General features: G+C 39.7%; 1 protein-coding gene across 8 annotated transcripts in view; it reads left to right on the forward strand.

Moving 5' to 3' along the window:
* Positions 1-14926, forward strand: part of ACC (acetyl-CoA carboxylase) — a 105765-nt gene that overhangs the window by 16292 nt on the left and 74547 nt on the right. For all 8 annotated transcript variants that reach the window (XM_045738929.2, XM_045738928.2, XM_045738921.2 and 5 more), the window contains exons 10-14: positions 3683-3845; positions 6909-7018; positions 9505-9649; positions 11378-11605; positions 12044-12194. In XM_045738929.2, coding sequence (XP_045594885.2) covers positions 3683-3845; positions 6909-7018; positions 9505-9649; positions 11378-11605; positions 12044-12194 — 797 coding nt within the window. The remainder of the gene's footprint in view (positions 1-3682; positions 3846-6908; positions 7019-9504; positions 9650-11377; positions 11606-12043; positions 12195-14926) is intronic.

Raw genomic sequence — 14926 nt, forward strand, 5'->3', positions numbered from 1 at the left:
AGTTTTCATTCGCATATAGTCCTGGGGACCATTCAGGCTTGTTCGCATTTGTGTTCCTCACGTGTGCCCCAAAGAATGAGGTGATTTGGTGAAATGCTATGCCCAAGATTACCATCCGAGTTGCCGTCGGGGAAGTGGCTCAAATAGCCTCGGCTATCACTTCCTTTTGACGGCCGTGATGGTCAAGCGGATTAAGGCGCCCTGTAGTTACCAGTTGTGTTGCTTCTGGGAGTATGGGTTCGAGTCACTTCTGGGGTGTGAGTTTTCATTCGCATATAGTCCTGGGGACCATTCAGGCTTGTTCGCATTTGTGTTCCTCACGTGTGCCCCAAAGAATGAGGTGATTTGGTGAAATGCTATGCCCAAGATTACCATCCGAGTTGCCGTCGGGGAAGTGGCTCAAATAGCCTCGGCTATCACTTCCTTTTGACGGCCGTGATGGTCAAGCGGATTAAGGCGCCCTGTAGTTACCAGTTGTGTTGCTTCTGGGAGTATGGGTTCGAGTCACTTCTGGGGTGTGAGTTTTCATTCGCATATAGTCCTGGGGACCATTCAGGCTTGTTCGCATTTGTGTTCCTCACGTGTGCCCCAAAGAATGAGGTGATTTGGTGAAATGCTATGCCCAAGATTACCATCCGAGTTGCCGTCGGGGAAGTGGCTCAAATAGCCTCGGCTATCACTTCCTTTTGACGGCCGTGATGGTCAAGCGGATTAAGGCGCCCTGTAGTTACCAGTTGTGTTGCTTCTGGGAGTATGGGTTCGAGTCACTTCTGGGGTGTGAGTTTTCATTCGCATATAGTCCTGGGGACCATTCAGGCTTGTTCGCATTTGTGTTCCTCACGTGTGCCCCAAAGAATGAGGTGATTTGGTGAAATGCTATGCCCAAGATTACCATCCGAGTTGCCGTCGGGGAAGTGGCTCAAATAGCCTCGGCTATCACTTCCTTTTGACGGCCGTGATGGTCAAGCGGATTAAGGCGCCCTGTAGTTACCAGTTGTGTTGCTTCTGGGAGTATGGGTTCGAGTCACTTCTGGGGTGTGAGTTTTCATTCGCATATAGTCCTGGGGACCATTCAGGCTTGTTCGCATTTGTGTTCCTCACGTGTGCCCCAAAGAATGAGGTGATTTGGTGAAATGCTATGCCCAAGATTACCATCCGAGTTGCCGTCGGGGAAGTGGCTCAAATAGCCTCGGCTATCACTTCCTTTTGACGGCCGTGATGGTCAAGCGGATTAAGGCGCCCTGTAGTTACCAGTTGTGTTGCTTCTGGGAGTATGGGTTCGAGTCACTTCTGGGGTGTGAGTTTTCATTCGCATATAGTCCTGGGGACCATTCAGGCTTGTTCGCATTTGTGTTCCTCACGTGTGCCCCAAAGAATGAGGTGATTTGGTGAAATGCTATGCCCAAGATTACCATCCGAGTTGCCGTCGGGGAAGTGGCTCAAATAGCCTCGGCTATCACTTCCTTTTGACGGCCGTGATGGTCAAGCGGATTAAGGCGCCCTGTAGTTACCAGTTGTGTTGCTTCTGGGAGTATGGGTTCGAGTCACTTCTGGGGTGTGAGTTTTCATTCGCATATAGTCCTGGGGACCATTCAGGCTTGTTCGCATTTGTGTTCCTCACGTGTGCCCCAAAGAATGAGGTGATTTGGTGAAATGCTATGCCCAAGATTACCATCCGAGTTGCCGTCGGGGAAGTGGCTCAAATAGCCTCGGCTATCACTTCCTTTTGACGGCCGTGATGGTCAAGCGGATTAAGGCGCCCTGTAGTTACCAGTTGTGTTGCTTCTGGGAGTATGGGTTCGAGTCACTTCTGGGGTGTGAGTTTTCATTCGCATATAGTCCTGGGGACCATTCAGGCTTGTTCGCATTTGTGTTCCTCACGTGTGCCCCAAAGAATGAGGTGATTTGGTGAAATGCTATGCCCAAGATTACCATCCGAGTTGCCGTCGGGGAAGTGGCTCAAATAGCCTCGGCTATCACTTCCTTTTGACGGCCGTGATGGTCAAGCGGATTAAGGCGCCCTGTAGTTACCAGTTGTGTTGCTTCTGGGAGTATGGGTTCGAGTCACTTCTGGGGTGTGAGTTTTCATTCGCATATAGTCCTGGGGACCATTCAGGCTTGTTCGCATTTGTGTTCCTCACGTGTGCCCCAAAGAATGAGGTGATTTGGTGAAATGCTATGCCCAAGATTACCATCCGAGTTGCCGTCGGGGAAGTGGCTCAAATAGCCTCGGCTATCACTTCCTTTTGACGGCCGTGATGGTCAAGCGGATTAAGGCGCCCTGTAGTTACCAGTTGTGTTGCTTCTGGGAGTATGGGTTCGAGTCACTTCTGGGGTGTGAGTTTTCATTCGCATATAGTCCTGGGGACCATTCAGGCTTGTTCGCATTTGTGTTCCTCACGTGTGCCCCAAAGAATGAGGTGATTTGGTGAAATGCTATGCCCAAGATTACCATCCGAGTTGCCGTCGGGGAAGTGGCTCAAATAGCCTCGGCTATCACTTCCTTTTGACGGCCGTGATGGTCAAGCGGATTAAGGCGCCCTGTAGTTACCAGTTGTGTTGCTTCTGGGAGTATGGGTTCGAGTCACTTCTGGGGTGTGAGTTTTCATTCATATATATATATATATATATATATATATATATATAATATGGATAATTATAATGATTTGGGGATATATTTAGGGTATACTTTATATAAGTGAAAAAGCCCTAATATGGTCACTAATCATTAAAACGACCTAAAGAGACTAAGAAAATAGTTTGAAATCAAAGAAAAAATCAGTCAAAAAAATTGTCCCAAGTTTTGAGAGTTGTGACTGATTTATTTGTTGACCAGTTTCATTCTATCTTCTTATAGTTAGGGAAACATATACATTCTCCAAGATGTAAAGGTTACAACAAAATGAGATAGTGAACAAAGGAGAAAAAAACTAAAATCTTGAAAAAAAAATTCCCCTAAAAAAAATATTTTGGGGACATTGTTGAAAGTAACATATAATAAAATTGGACAATGCATTTATATGATATATAACAAAATAGATCATATTAACGTAGTAATTCATAATTATTTGTTAGGTATTACTCAGCAATGATATAAAGGCACCAACTGCATATCCACTTTGTGGACACTTCTTACTACTATTCTTCTTCTTTGAGCGTCGGACAGGTGCTTGCATCTCTTAATTACTGCATAATCTTTCAGTTACATTTATTAGGAGCTGTTCTCCTTATCACAAAACGTTATTTAAAAAAAAAATCGTCTAAAATCAATTTCTGAATATATTTTCATGAAAGTTTCACGACACTGAAGCCAATGAATTGGAGATTTCTTTAACATTTTTAAGTTATATTTACATAATTAAAATATTTTTTGTTACCAGGCCCCCCAATATGTGTGGTAATATGCGCAGTCTAAGGGTTTAGCAGCTATACTCTGCTTACAATACTTGTATCAAACTTCATGTGAAAGTTTAATGTTATGTACAGGAGCCATTTAATTGTGGTATTGGGGCAAATGTTTCCATTGTTATGGCATAAGACCGTAGTGTAATTCTTTGGCCTGACAATATTAGCATGGTACCGAGTATTTTTCAGCATAGCATGAGCACACAGGCATTATAATTTTTTATAACAATTTAGGTACTGTTATATTATCAGGTACTGAATGATTTTTATTATTCAGGTTTCAAGCCTAGCTCAGGGACAGTGCAAGAATTAAATTTTCGCTCCAGCAAAAATGTTTGGGGTTACTTCAGTGTGTCTGCCTCCGGAGGACTTCACGAGTATGCTGACTCTCAGTTTGGCCATTGTTTCTCGTGGGGAGAGGACAGAGGAGCAGCTCGAGAGTAAGAAGTTATAGTATATATATTTGTAAACATTTTCATGATTATATAATCTCTCTCCAACAGATTTTTCAAGTCTAGACACTGCTTATTAGACAAGGGCTTTCAATTTTTTTTATTGTTTATTTAAACCATTTCTGTGGAGAGCTCCTTCGGCTCCCCAGAACTATACTGGGCTGATGTGCATACATTAGACTGTGGCAACAGTCAATTGATGCAGTTCTAGGCCTACTGGAGACCAGAGCCAGAACCTGGCACTCTCAAGAAGAGGCATGAGGAGCAATGACCTAAAGACACCCCCATGTAATTGGAAGCAGTCTGTCTGCCATCAACCAGGTCAGGCACCTAGAAAGATAGGAATTCCAAAACTACTACTGGTCAAATATTATCACCATCTATTTGGTGATTAGGTGGCTTCTTTGCTGCTGTCCCACCTGCGGGCTTTGTCTCGGCGGCAGTATGAAGTTTCCTTGTGGTCCTACCATTTCTTTTTGTCTCTTTGTCGCTGTACTTCACTGTCTGTTAATGTTGTTTTGGCCTTTCTCTCGTGGCTGTTTCAGGACCATCATCTTGTAGCTTGCTTTCGGTATGGATGTTACTTCTGCACCATTTCGCAAAGCTGTCTCGGGCGTTTTTTCACCTCCGGCCTGCTCGTGCGCCGCCTGAGCCATCTTGGTCTTTGAACAGAGTGTTTGTGTTTCTGTCTTTGCCTCAGTTTGTTGTGGCCCCTTAGTTCAGGATTGTTTTTTTCAAAGCTCTTTCCTTGTTGGCATTGGCCTCTGGGGGTCGTGTTGGGGAGCTTCATGCTCTCCTCCGGCGCAGGGGTTTCTGCTCTTTTCGTCGTGGTAATAGGTTTGTTTGTTTGCAGCAGTCTCCTTTTCTGGCGAAAAATAAGACGGCTGCTTTCTGGAGGGGTCCTTGGGTTGCTGATGCTTGGTCAGTCAGGCCGGGAGTGCATCATAGTGTTGTGTCCAGTTGCGACTCCGCCATTATTTGCGCGCCACAGCCTTTGTGGCCGGGGATGCACTTTGGGTTGATTCGGTTTCTCTTCTTCCCTGCTCTCGGGTTCGGGTCTCTCAGGTCGTCCGGAGTGTTATTCGGTCTAGCCAGCCTGCGGTCTATCCCCGTGCCCATGACGTTCGTAAGTTTGCTACGGTAGCTGCCATCTTCAGTAACTTGTCCTGGGCTGACATTCAGGCACGAGGATTTTGGCGGTTGAACAGGTTCCTGGCTGCACGCTACCTCGTGAATGTTTCTGGGCCTAGTCGGGCATGTCCCTTTGGGTCAGCAGTTGCAGCCTATTGTCTCGACTTCGAGTTGAGATGTGAGCACCGACTGCCTCCCGGGTAAGTTCCTCTGGTTTTTGTCGATGCGGTCCTTGGCTCTTTGGGGCTAGTTGCTTCAGGTAACTCATCTTCTGAGTTCTCGGGGTTTGGCTCTTCTGGCGGTTCACGTTCAGGGATGTCAAACGTCCTGGCGGACGTCATGTCTCGGTTCATTCCCCTATCCATGGATGGACGGTTGCGCCGACTCGTTCAATTGGCTCTGCCGGATGCATGGGCACCTAAAGGTGGACCTCTTCACATTGGCGTGGGGTTATCTGTACCTCTTCCCACTGGTTCGGTTGTTGCTCCGGATCCTGGCTCGCTTGGAGAAACTCACCAGGGGAGAGTGAGCTCCCATCCCTGTCCACCTCCCGGGGAGGGTGGGTTGGGCAGACAGATGCGTGGTGGTTGTGGTGACGTCATGTTTGTTTCCTTGTTTTTGATTGGAGAGTTCTGTTTGCTAGTTCGGCTTTCAGTTTCCAATTTTTGACCAGCAGTAGTTTGTTTTGGAATTCCTACCTAATTGGTGCCTTACCTGGTAGATGGCAGAGAAAGACTGTATCCAATTACAAGGGAGTGTCTTTAGGCCATTGCTCCTTGTGCCTCTTCTTGAGGGGGGCCAGGTTCTGGCTCTAGTCCCCGGTAGGCCTAAAACTCCTTCGATTGTCTGTTGCCACAGTCTAATATATACACATCAGCCCGGTATAGCTCCAGGTTGCCTCCTGGGTCTCGCCCAGAAAATGGCGTTTCATTACGTTCAATGCTGGTTTTTTATAGTGGATGAATTTTTAATTTAATGTCCAACTTGTAATTTAATGTATTTTTCATACAGTGTTATAATTTTCAGTACTATGTTAGTGATTTCATCTCACTTTTGTTTGAAGAATTTTATTAGGATATTTATGTAGTATCATGCTTACTTCATAATAGATAAAACTATTGAGTAGATTTAGGACGTTTAATAATTTAACAATACGACTTGAGTGTCCAAGATGGACTGAAACCTCATCACTTTCCTTTCTCTTCATATGTATGGTTTGGTTATTAATTTTTAGCCACGTTATTGACTACTCCTGTGCTAAATAATCTGTGCTAAATAGCCTAAATATTGGATCATTTGCTAATAATTCTTTAACTATTCATATGTTGGTGTAATTCTTATTTAGTATTTAGTGTTTACCTCGTTAAACATTTCGGTAATTTAACAATTATTTTAAGTTATACCAGAAATGTTTTACGTACTTATGGTTTTATTTAATAGACATTTTAGGTAACGATTTAACCCCTGTACTGTATTGCCACATTTTTCAAATTACAGCATTAATAATATTATTACAATAAGAAATCACAATGGCACGATATGTAAATGAGAAAATCATTTGGAGCAATGCGGGGATTGGAACCAGCGTTCCTGCGACTCCCAAATGCTCGTCTTAACCTGCTCAGCCATGACAGGCTTGTCCTGTGGAGGCCGAGTCACTAGAATTCTGGTTCAGATCCCCCGCATTGCTCCAAATTATTTTATTATTATTATTGTTGTTATTATTATTTAGTACAGAATGTTTAAATTAGTTCTGTAATTACAACTCCATTACAGTACTGTAATTATAGTAATTACAATTGTAATTATAGTAATTATAATGTAATTATACTATGATTACAGTACAGTATTATAAATTGAACTATAATTATATTGTACCATACAGTACAATACAGTGCTTTAAAATTTTTAAATTTTCAGGAACCTTGTGATAGCCTTGAAAGAACTTTCCATACGAGGAGATTTCCGAACAACTGTGGAATACTTGATAACTCTTCTGGAGACTGAAACATTTCAAGAAAACTCTATTGGTAAGTTGAAAGTATTATTGAATTTGTAATAATACAAAAAATATTAATAATCTATTAAACAAATAGCAATAAAGCCATTGTGCATATTTATTATATAGAAGACAGTTTATGTGGAAGAAGATTGGGGTTAATTTTCTTTGGATTCTTGCTCACGAGATTGAGGTGAGACCTCTGAAGAGGAATTTTACTAAAAAAAAAAAAAATCATTTTGGCTTTGAAAGCCTACTGCCGATATGCTGGTTTGAATAGGACAGCACATAATGTAAACCTAATGGTGGAACTGACTCTGAACCTAGCAGAGAGACTGCTGGTGATGGATGAAATGATTGTCATGGTCGCAATGCTCTGTAGAGCATCCTTCCATGCTGCATCAAGTACTTTTGCCACTCACTATAGTGCTCTTACCATAATGCCCAACACAAGGGACACGTCCTAAATCTTTGGACCCGAGTTTTATGTCGCCAGGTCTTCTGCTGTTGACTTAAGTACTAAAAAGAGGCTTTGGCTTTTAGGCAAAGTGCTTGGCAATCACTAATGTCATTTTGTCACTGTGCTCTGCAGAGAAAGGCGAGACCTATAACTAAGTAATAATAAAAATATATTGCCATAATATCTCTACCAAGGCCTGACCTGGTGGATATGTCAAATAGTCTGCACTGACTCAGTTGAAGGTAACTGCTGAATGGGCCAATGCACTGCATGCTGGAAACTTAATTTTAAAGATGAAAACATGTCGAACTGGACTGAAAATCTAGTTCTAGCCTGCCAGTTGCACTTAGGACAACACTCAAGGCGTATGTGATGTAGTTTGGGCCAGGAGACCCCGAGATAAAGTATTGCCATTGTGGTGCTTGGTTTATTTGACCAGGGAAGATGAACGGTAGTTGGCGAAAGCCCTTGATGGTGGTCACCTGCGGTGCGAAGGAATAGTTTGGAAAGGTGTCAAGTTGGTAAATCTAGACTGGCTTTGTTTCCCAGTGACTTCCCTATCTCCTTTAATGACCACACTGGGCCTGTTTGAAAAGATGCAAGATGTCAGTAAGCCATTGTGCCCAATTGTGCCATGTTCATTATGCCATGGACAATTAGATAGTAGAATTTGGTACTGCTCACGTTATAATCAGGAAAAAATAAAGCTGAAAACCAGACAAATATTCCTAGGCCTAGTATAGCACATGTGTGTTTTGTATTAGGCCTAAGATGGCTAGATTAGGTTCTATTAGCAACATAAATACAACATTTTTTCCAGTTACAAAATAAATAGTACCAGGTTCTTCTTTCTAATTATGCTAATATAGAGTATGTACAATGGTCCACATCATTGCTATAAACACCATCTAAACAGGAGGATGAGCTGTAGATAGTTGACTAGTGAAACTTCTCTAATGGAGCTCCTTGAAAGAAAGTATCAAGGTTATTGATATAAATAAAATATAAAAATTATCTATATTCTCAATGTTGTACAGTATATTAGTGAAAAGATATATCTAATATTTGTAGCCCTTTCCTCGTCTAGAATTCAACTCGAATGGAACAATTAATTTTGCAACTCTTCTGTTGCTTCTGACATTTGCTTTTGTTTTCAATATTTTTTACAAATTTTTTTTATTTATTCATGTAAGTGATAGAACAAAGTATTGCATATACAGTACAGTATTTTGATTCTTAAGTAACTTGAAAATAATAATTTCTGATCCAAATATCCATTGTCGTTATCTCATTTCCTACTTCCATGGTGTCGGGAGGCCTCGCCATAGAGGGAATAAAATAGGGGACTACTAGAGCAAAATAAGTTTGATATTAAAAATATGAAATCGCTCATTTATCATCTTTTCATTCACCTGGGCTGTAGGAGACGTGAACCACTGACCCCACGTGTGTGAGGCAGAAGCTCTATCCACCCAGTTATGAGTGGATAGACTCATTTGTTATATTGTATTACACTATAGCATTATAGATAAAACAAGAACACTTACACTACAGCAGCCATCCACCACATCACCCTGCCACTTCGTAGTTTCATGTGACCATGAAGTATTATACAGAGCTCCTTATGTTATATGCGTCTCTTTTGCTATATGCTGTATAATAAAAATATATATTGACTCCCTGCTTACCAACCACTTGCACCACTTCCCATGCATGTTCACCCTCTATCCCCCCCATTTCTAAACACACTCCCATCATCAAGGATATCATCTTGAACTCTCGGGAATATTTGTGTACATCATGAGATACATTGCTTAATGTTAGAACTGTATATTATATTTGATGGATCCACAGTGGTACAAGTGGTTGAGCACCATTCCTTCACTCTATCCTTATATCCTAGCTCCTTGCCTTTATTCCTTACAAGTGCTATATACCCATACTGGCTTAGTAACACTTTCTCCTAATAATAACTTTTCCTTCCTAATTATCATCATGATGGGAACATCATGATGGGAACATTGTGCTGCATATGAATATAATTTTTTTTTTTATAGATACTGGTTGGCTGGATCACTTGATAGCATCACAGGTGAAAGGAAAGAAACCGGATACCATGTTAGCAGTGATGTGTGCATCTGTCCTCATAGCTGACAATACTATTCAGGATGCTTATAATAATTTCCACAACTCTTTAGAAAAGTAAGTACTGTACAGTATATGTACTTGTCTGTCTGGTAACATGTAAATGAAGATACATGGTTTGTGATAAAACACATACCTTGTATAATTTAAACAAGAAATGCAGCATATTTTAACACTATCGTGTGCCGGGCATGCGCTCTGCCAACTTAGAGGTCACGCCCCCGGCATGCGGGCGAGCGTGCGGGCCAGCGTGCGGAGACACTGAAATGTGTATACTCATTTAAATTTTCTCGCCTTAATTCTCGTTCTACGTCGCTTGTTTTGGTATCATTGTGTTCACAATTAAATTCCCTGCAGGTGTATATGCATATAGTGTACAAAAGCCCGGCGTGGTTCCCCGCAGGAAAGCCTAAATTTACCCGTAAACGAGCACCAATTGGGACACCTCAACCTAATGTGTATACTCGTTCAGTTTGATAATATAAATTTTCGTGTTACGTTTTTCATTTTGGTATCAAATTGTTCGCAATATAAAGGCGCGCATTTTAAAATTAGTCCCATAATAATAGAGCAATAACTGGAATTTTAACAAATATTTTAATTTTGTACCCTCATCATCACAAAATTATTTATATCTTTCAAGTGTTCTGACATCAGGTTTCGAGTTACATCTTTCATTATGGTATCAAATTGTGCGCACACTAAGGGGGCTTATTTTAAAACTATCCCGAAGTCGATCGGATAAAAAATTAATTTTATACAAATATTTTGGTATTGGATGCGAGTGCTGTCCACGGCTAGGACTCAAGAGAAAAAAAAATGGACGTCAGCGTCGTCCATGGCCATCGATACTGCTAATTTTATATCTAGGTAGTAAATCTGATATTTTTTTTGCAAGAGAAAGAATTACCATGGTAAACAAGTGGTATACTTGGTACTTATGGGTGATGGTATGGTATACCATCACCTTATGGTATGGGTGATTTGTTTGGGTCTGCAAAATCATCTTGAGCTTTGTTTCAAAAAGCTGCTAATGTGCATTTACAAACATCTTTCTGAAGGTGTCTTCTGCACTCGGTCCAATGGAAAACCGAGTTCACATCTTCCCATAAGTGCTGAAGTCACTTGCCCATTGGGCTGAGTCCAAAGGGCACTTTTAGAAAGAATTTACATAAGTACTCAAAGCAACTTATGGAAACCCAACCAGAAGATGGTGCTGGTATGCTGCATAGCCAGAGAAAACAGCTAGAGGTATGGCCATGTGCAAGAGTTGAAGAAAATTTATACAACTTGATTTGAGAGTTGAATGGTCAAGATGAGGGAAGCTTCTAAACATTAAGACAGTGTGCTATACACTTACAGAATAAGTGGCAATGAACAGACCTAAGTGGAAGTTTTGTTGCAAGGGAATAAATGACTTGACAGTTTTTGTGGGAAGTCGGTTTGAGAAATTCTGATTTTAATAAATTGCTGGTGATGGTTCGTAGTTTACAACTGAGCTGCCAGTTATTGGAAATAATATGAAAGGTCATTACATCTCTGTAGGTTGAATACTCTTCCTATAATTAGTTTTCATCTTGAATTTAATGCATTTGAAATTATCGAAATTTTGTACGAGGACAACTTGCAAAGGCCTAAAAAATTTATTATATAGTGTGGGTATCTGGGGGTGACCCAGGATGCAAGTTCCATACAATCGCATTGCTCCCAAAAGATTTTCTCAAAGATTATATTTTTTAACTATACTGTAATTAAATAATTACCAAGCTGTTTCTTTCTTTAAAGGGGACAAACCTTGCCACTTAAATCACTAAATAATGTGGTCGAGGTTGACCTGATATCGGATGGGATCAAGTACCATGTGCAGGCCACCAAATCGGGTCCTACTCAGTACTTCCTAGTGCTAAATGCCACTCACAAATGTGTCGATTTCTTCCGCATGAGCGATGGTGGTCTGCTGCTGTCAGTGGATGGAGTTAGCCATGTCACATACCTCAAAGATGAAGTGGACAAGTAAGTAATGTTATACATGTTAAAGGGAAAAACTCTTAATAGTTTACTAACATTATTTTATGCAGCCTACAAGATAAGGTCATTCTCCTAAGGTTGAGAATCTTAACAGGATATCCAACAAATACACTTTCGTTCATAATTTTAAGCTGCTAATTTATTGTACCAAGAGTGGAAACAAAATTGCTATTGCTAATATATTACAAATATGAGGGATCATCTTTGTAGAGGGTATGTAGAGGGCACACGTTTGATGCAATGTGTTGCTGGAAATATAGACTAGCTGTCCCACACTACCTACACAAACCATCCATATTCTGTTTCACATGAGCAGCTGTTCTATTTAAAATTTCACCTTTGCTATGATAAACAAAGAGGAAATGAGGACCTAATTAATAAAAGGAAATGAATATTAACAAATAGTCTTGCTCTTTTCAACAGGTACTGCCTCACCATTGGTCATCAGACTTGTGTATTTGAAAAGGAAAATGATCCAACGACCCTGCGTAGTTCAGCACCAGGAAAGCTCATAAATTATCTACAGGAGGATGGAAGCCATGTGTTTGTAGGGCAACCATATGCTGAAATTGAGGTATTTTAGCAAAAGTTACTTAGCATGTTTCTTAAGTTGTCACTTTCATGGCATGTTCTTTACGTGCTTAGTTTGTTTTTCCTGTGAAACTATCAAAGATTCGTGAAACTGTCTTGTATTTTGTGCCTACTCTTTCTGCATATGCTTTATGATTTACTCTGAATAGTATGGTATAATATTGATGTACTGTATCATGTATTCTGTTTTAAGATAATCCTGTGAACTCACTAATATCCCTTTACATGGTTACCAAATTATTGATAGTTTTCTTAGAGTATTCTACCTTCAAATTCATGGTTTTTCTATTTTGAATATTTATAAATTTGCAGGCAAGTAAAGTTGTCTTACCACATTTTATAAACACTTTCCTTGATTTATGGTATACAACTTGTTCAGTGTTATACCTTGTTTGAAGAGTCGAGTCATGTTCCCTTCAGCTTCCTCGGTGAGCCGATTTCATTCTAAGTCAATTTTCATCGCCCATTTCTTCGTTTCATTAACCACTGAGAGTTGTGCTTTTTTTTTTAATTGGGATATATTTTAATGTTTTCATCATTGTGTTTTGAAATGAAAGTGGTTGAGTTTGGAAACATTTTGACATTAACTTTCCTTGAACATTTATAAAAACAACAAAAATATGTTCTTGACAATTGCACTATGAAGTTATTGCTGAAACCAGGTGCGCAGTGTGGTGGTTAAGGTACAGGTAATGTCTATGTACATGTGGTGTCCATACTTCAATACAGTAGTTAAGGTTGGAGACCTTCAACTTGTATTTAAAAGTTGAATTCCTGTTGTTTAGACTTTGTAACAGGCTTAGAGCTTTCTCCTTATCATAAACCTTACTATGTTTTCCTTGGAACATGATCCACCTATTGATTTACAACCAGGTCCCCAATTACTGGTGAGGTGAACAGAGACTAACACTTAAGGATTGGTGCCCAGTTGATCCTCCCTAATCTTTGCTGATGCCTTCCAAACCCATGAAAAGTGAGGAATTGGAATAAAGATAAATGTACTGTTTTACAAGATAGTCTTTGGAGCAGTCTTATGGAATTGATCTGGCATCCTTGGTTACCCCAGATGAACACATTACACATTAGACTATGATGGGCATAAAAGCAACACAACCTGATGTCCACATGAACTTGAGTTGGGTGGCACTGGAATTTTTACATGTTACTCTTACTAATTGGTGTAGGTAATGAAGTTTTGTACCAAATGCTCCCATTTTGCTTTTAAGCCTGTCATTGTTTATTGGGTAATGTGTGCATCTGGGGGAGACTCAGGATAGGAGTTTGAATCCATCAGACTGCTCTAAAGATGTTCTCGTAGATATATCGTGCTACTATGATTTCATATTGCATGATGCTTCTAGATATTGATCTTTTTCAATAACTAGTGGATGTTTACCGTTATATCCCACATCCTCAGTCTTGTTCTGAAGGATTTTTGCCAGTCTTTTGTCCATTTGTAAAGCTTGTATTGGGGATTAATGCATGAATATACAATATTGTATGCTCAGTGTCCAAATTTTCTGTAAATTTTTGTCCACAAAAGACAAAATTGATGATGTAGTTTGAGATGCTATTAATGTTGACTACTAAACTGGGTTGGTTGCAAAATGTGTTCTTGTAGCACTAAGCTGACACCATTGTGCCAGGCAGACTTTATTTGTTGACTGTCTTCTGTGTTTTGGTTATTGTATTATTAATTATATTATTTTGCCAGGGATTCCATCACTTGCATTTTCTTGACTACTTGTGTAGCCCTTGATTATATTATTTAATTTCACTAACATAATGCAATTTGTGGTAGACAAATGCACGGTAGGTCCAGTAATTATTGATTTTACTGATTAATTTGAATCATTTAATTTATACAAAAAGTGTTAGTTGACTTTCTAAATTAAAACCTTGAAATATTAAACTAATGATGATTTCCGTGAATTTTGTTAGGGTTACAGCAAGGAGGAAAGTAATTTAGGTATAAATGACTATATATTTATGAACTATGATTGAGAGAGTTATGAAATTAGTCTAAAGGAAATATCCATTAAATATGTAATGGTGTTTTTAATAACTACTGTATAGGATTACTAAGTATTCCAGTATTTCATATCGTTAACTGAACCTTGACTTGTTGCCCTATCTGGTGTTATTACGAGGGATTAGGAAACTCCTGCCCACACATTTTTTTATGAATGCATCGAGCTCTGTCGGTGTTAACTAGAATGTGTCTTTTCCTGTCAGATAAGGTGATAAATGGTCCTCGGGTATGTTGACATTAGAATGGCTGGCATTTTTAAATGTGTTCTTTTTATCTTTTATTCATGTCTCCTTATCTTATTTTCCATAAATGATTTTTTATATGGACCATTTTTTTTTAGGTTATTTTTTCTCATCTTTGTCCAGACCCAGTTTTCATTTAAATATTAATAAAGAACTGTGAATGATCTTCAGCTCCTGTGCTGTTTCTGCCTTTTTTACTATAGAAATCATTAAAAATAAAGTGCATACTTTAAATCTTAAGAGGTAAATTTGTAAATTTTTCTATTTCAATTTATTATTTTAATTTTTATTCATTTGAATTGTATAGATATCAAAGGAACAATGGAATGGGTTGTGAAAGTAAATATTTTGGTGATTATGTAGTACTGTACATTCTTGCAAAGCCACCAACACGTAGTGATTCATCAAGATCAGTTACGTTGTTTCCACAGCTGATTATAT

Source organism: Procambarus clarkii, chromosome 43, assembly GCF_040958095.1.
Source record: "Procambarus clarkii isolate CNS0578487 chromosome 43, FALCON_Pclarkii_2.0, whole genome shotgun sequence".
Classification (NCBI taxonomy): Eukaryota; Metazoa; Arthropoda; class Malacostraca; order Decapoda; family Cambaridae; genus Procambarus; species Procambarus clarkii.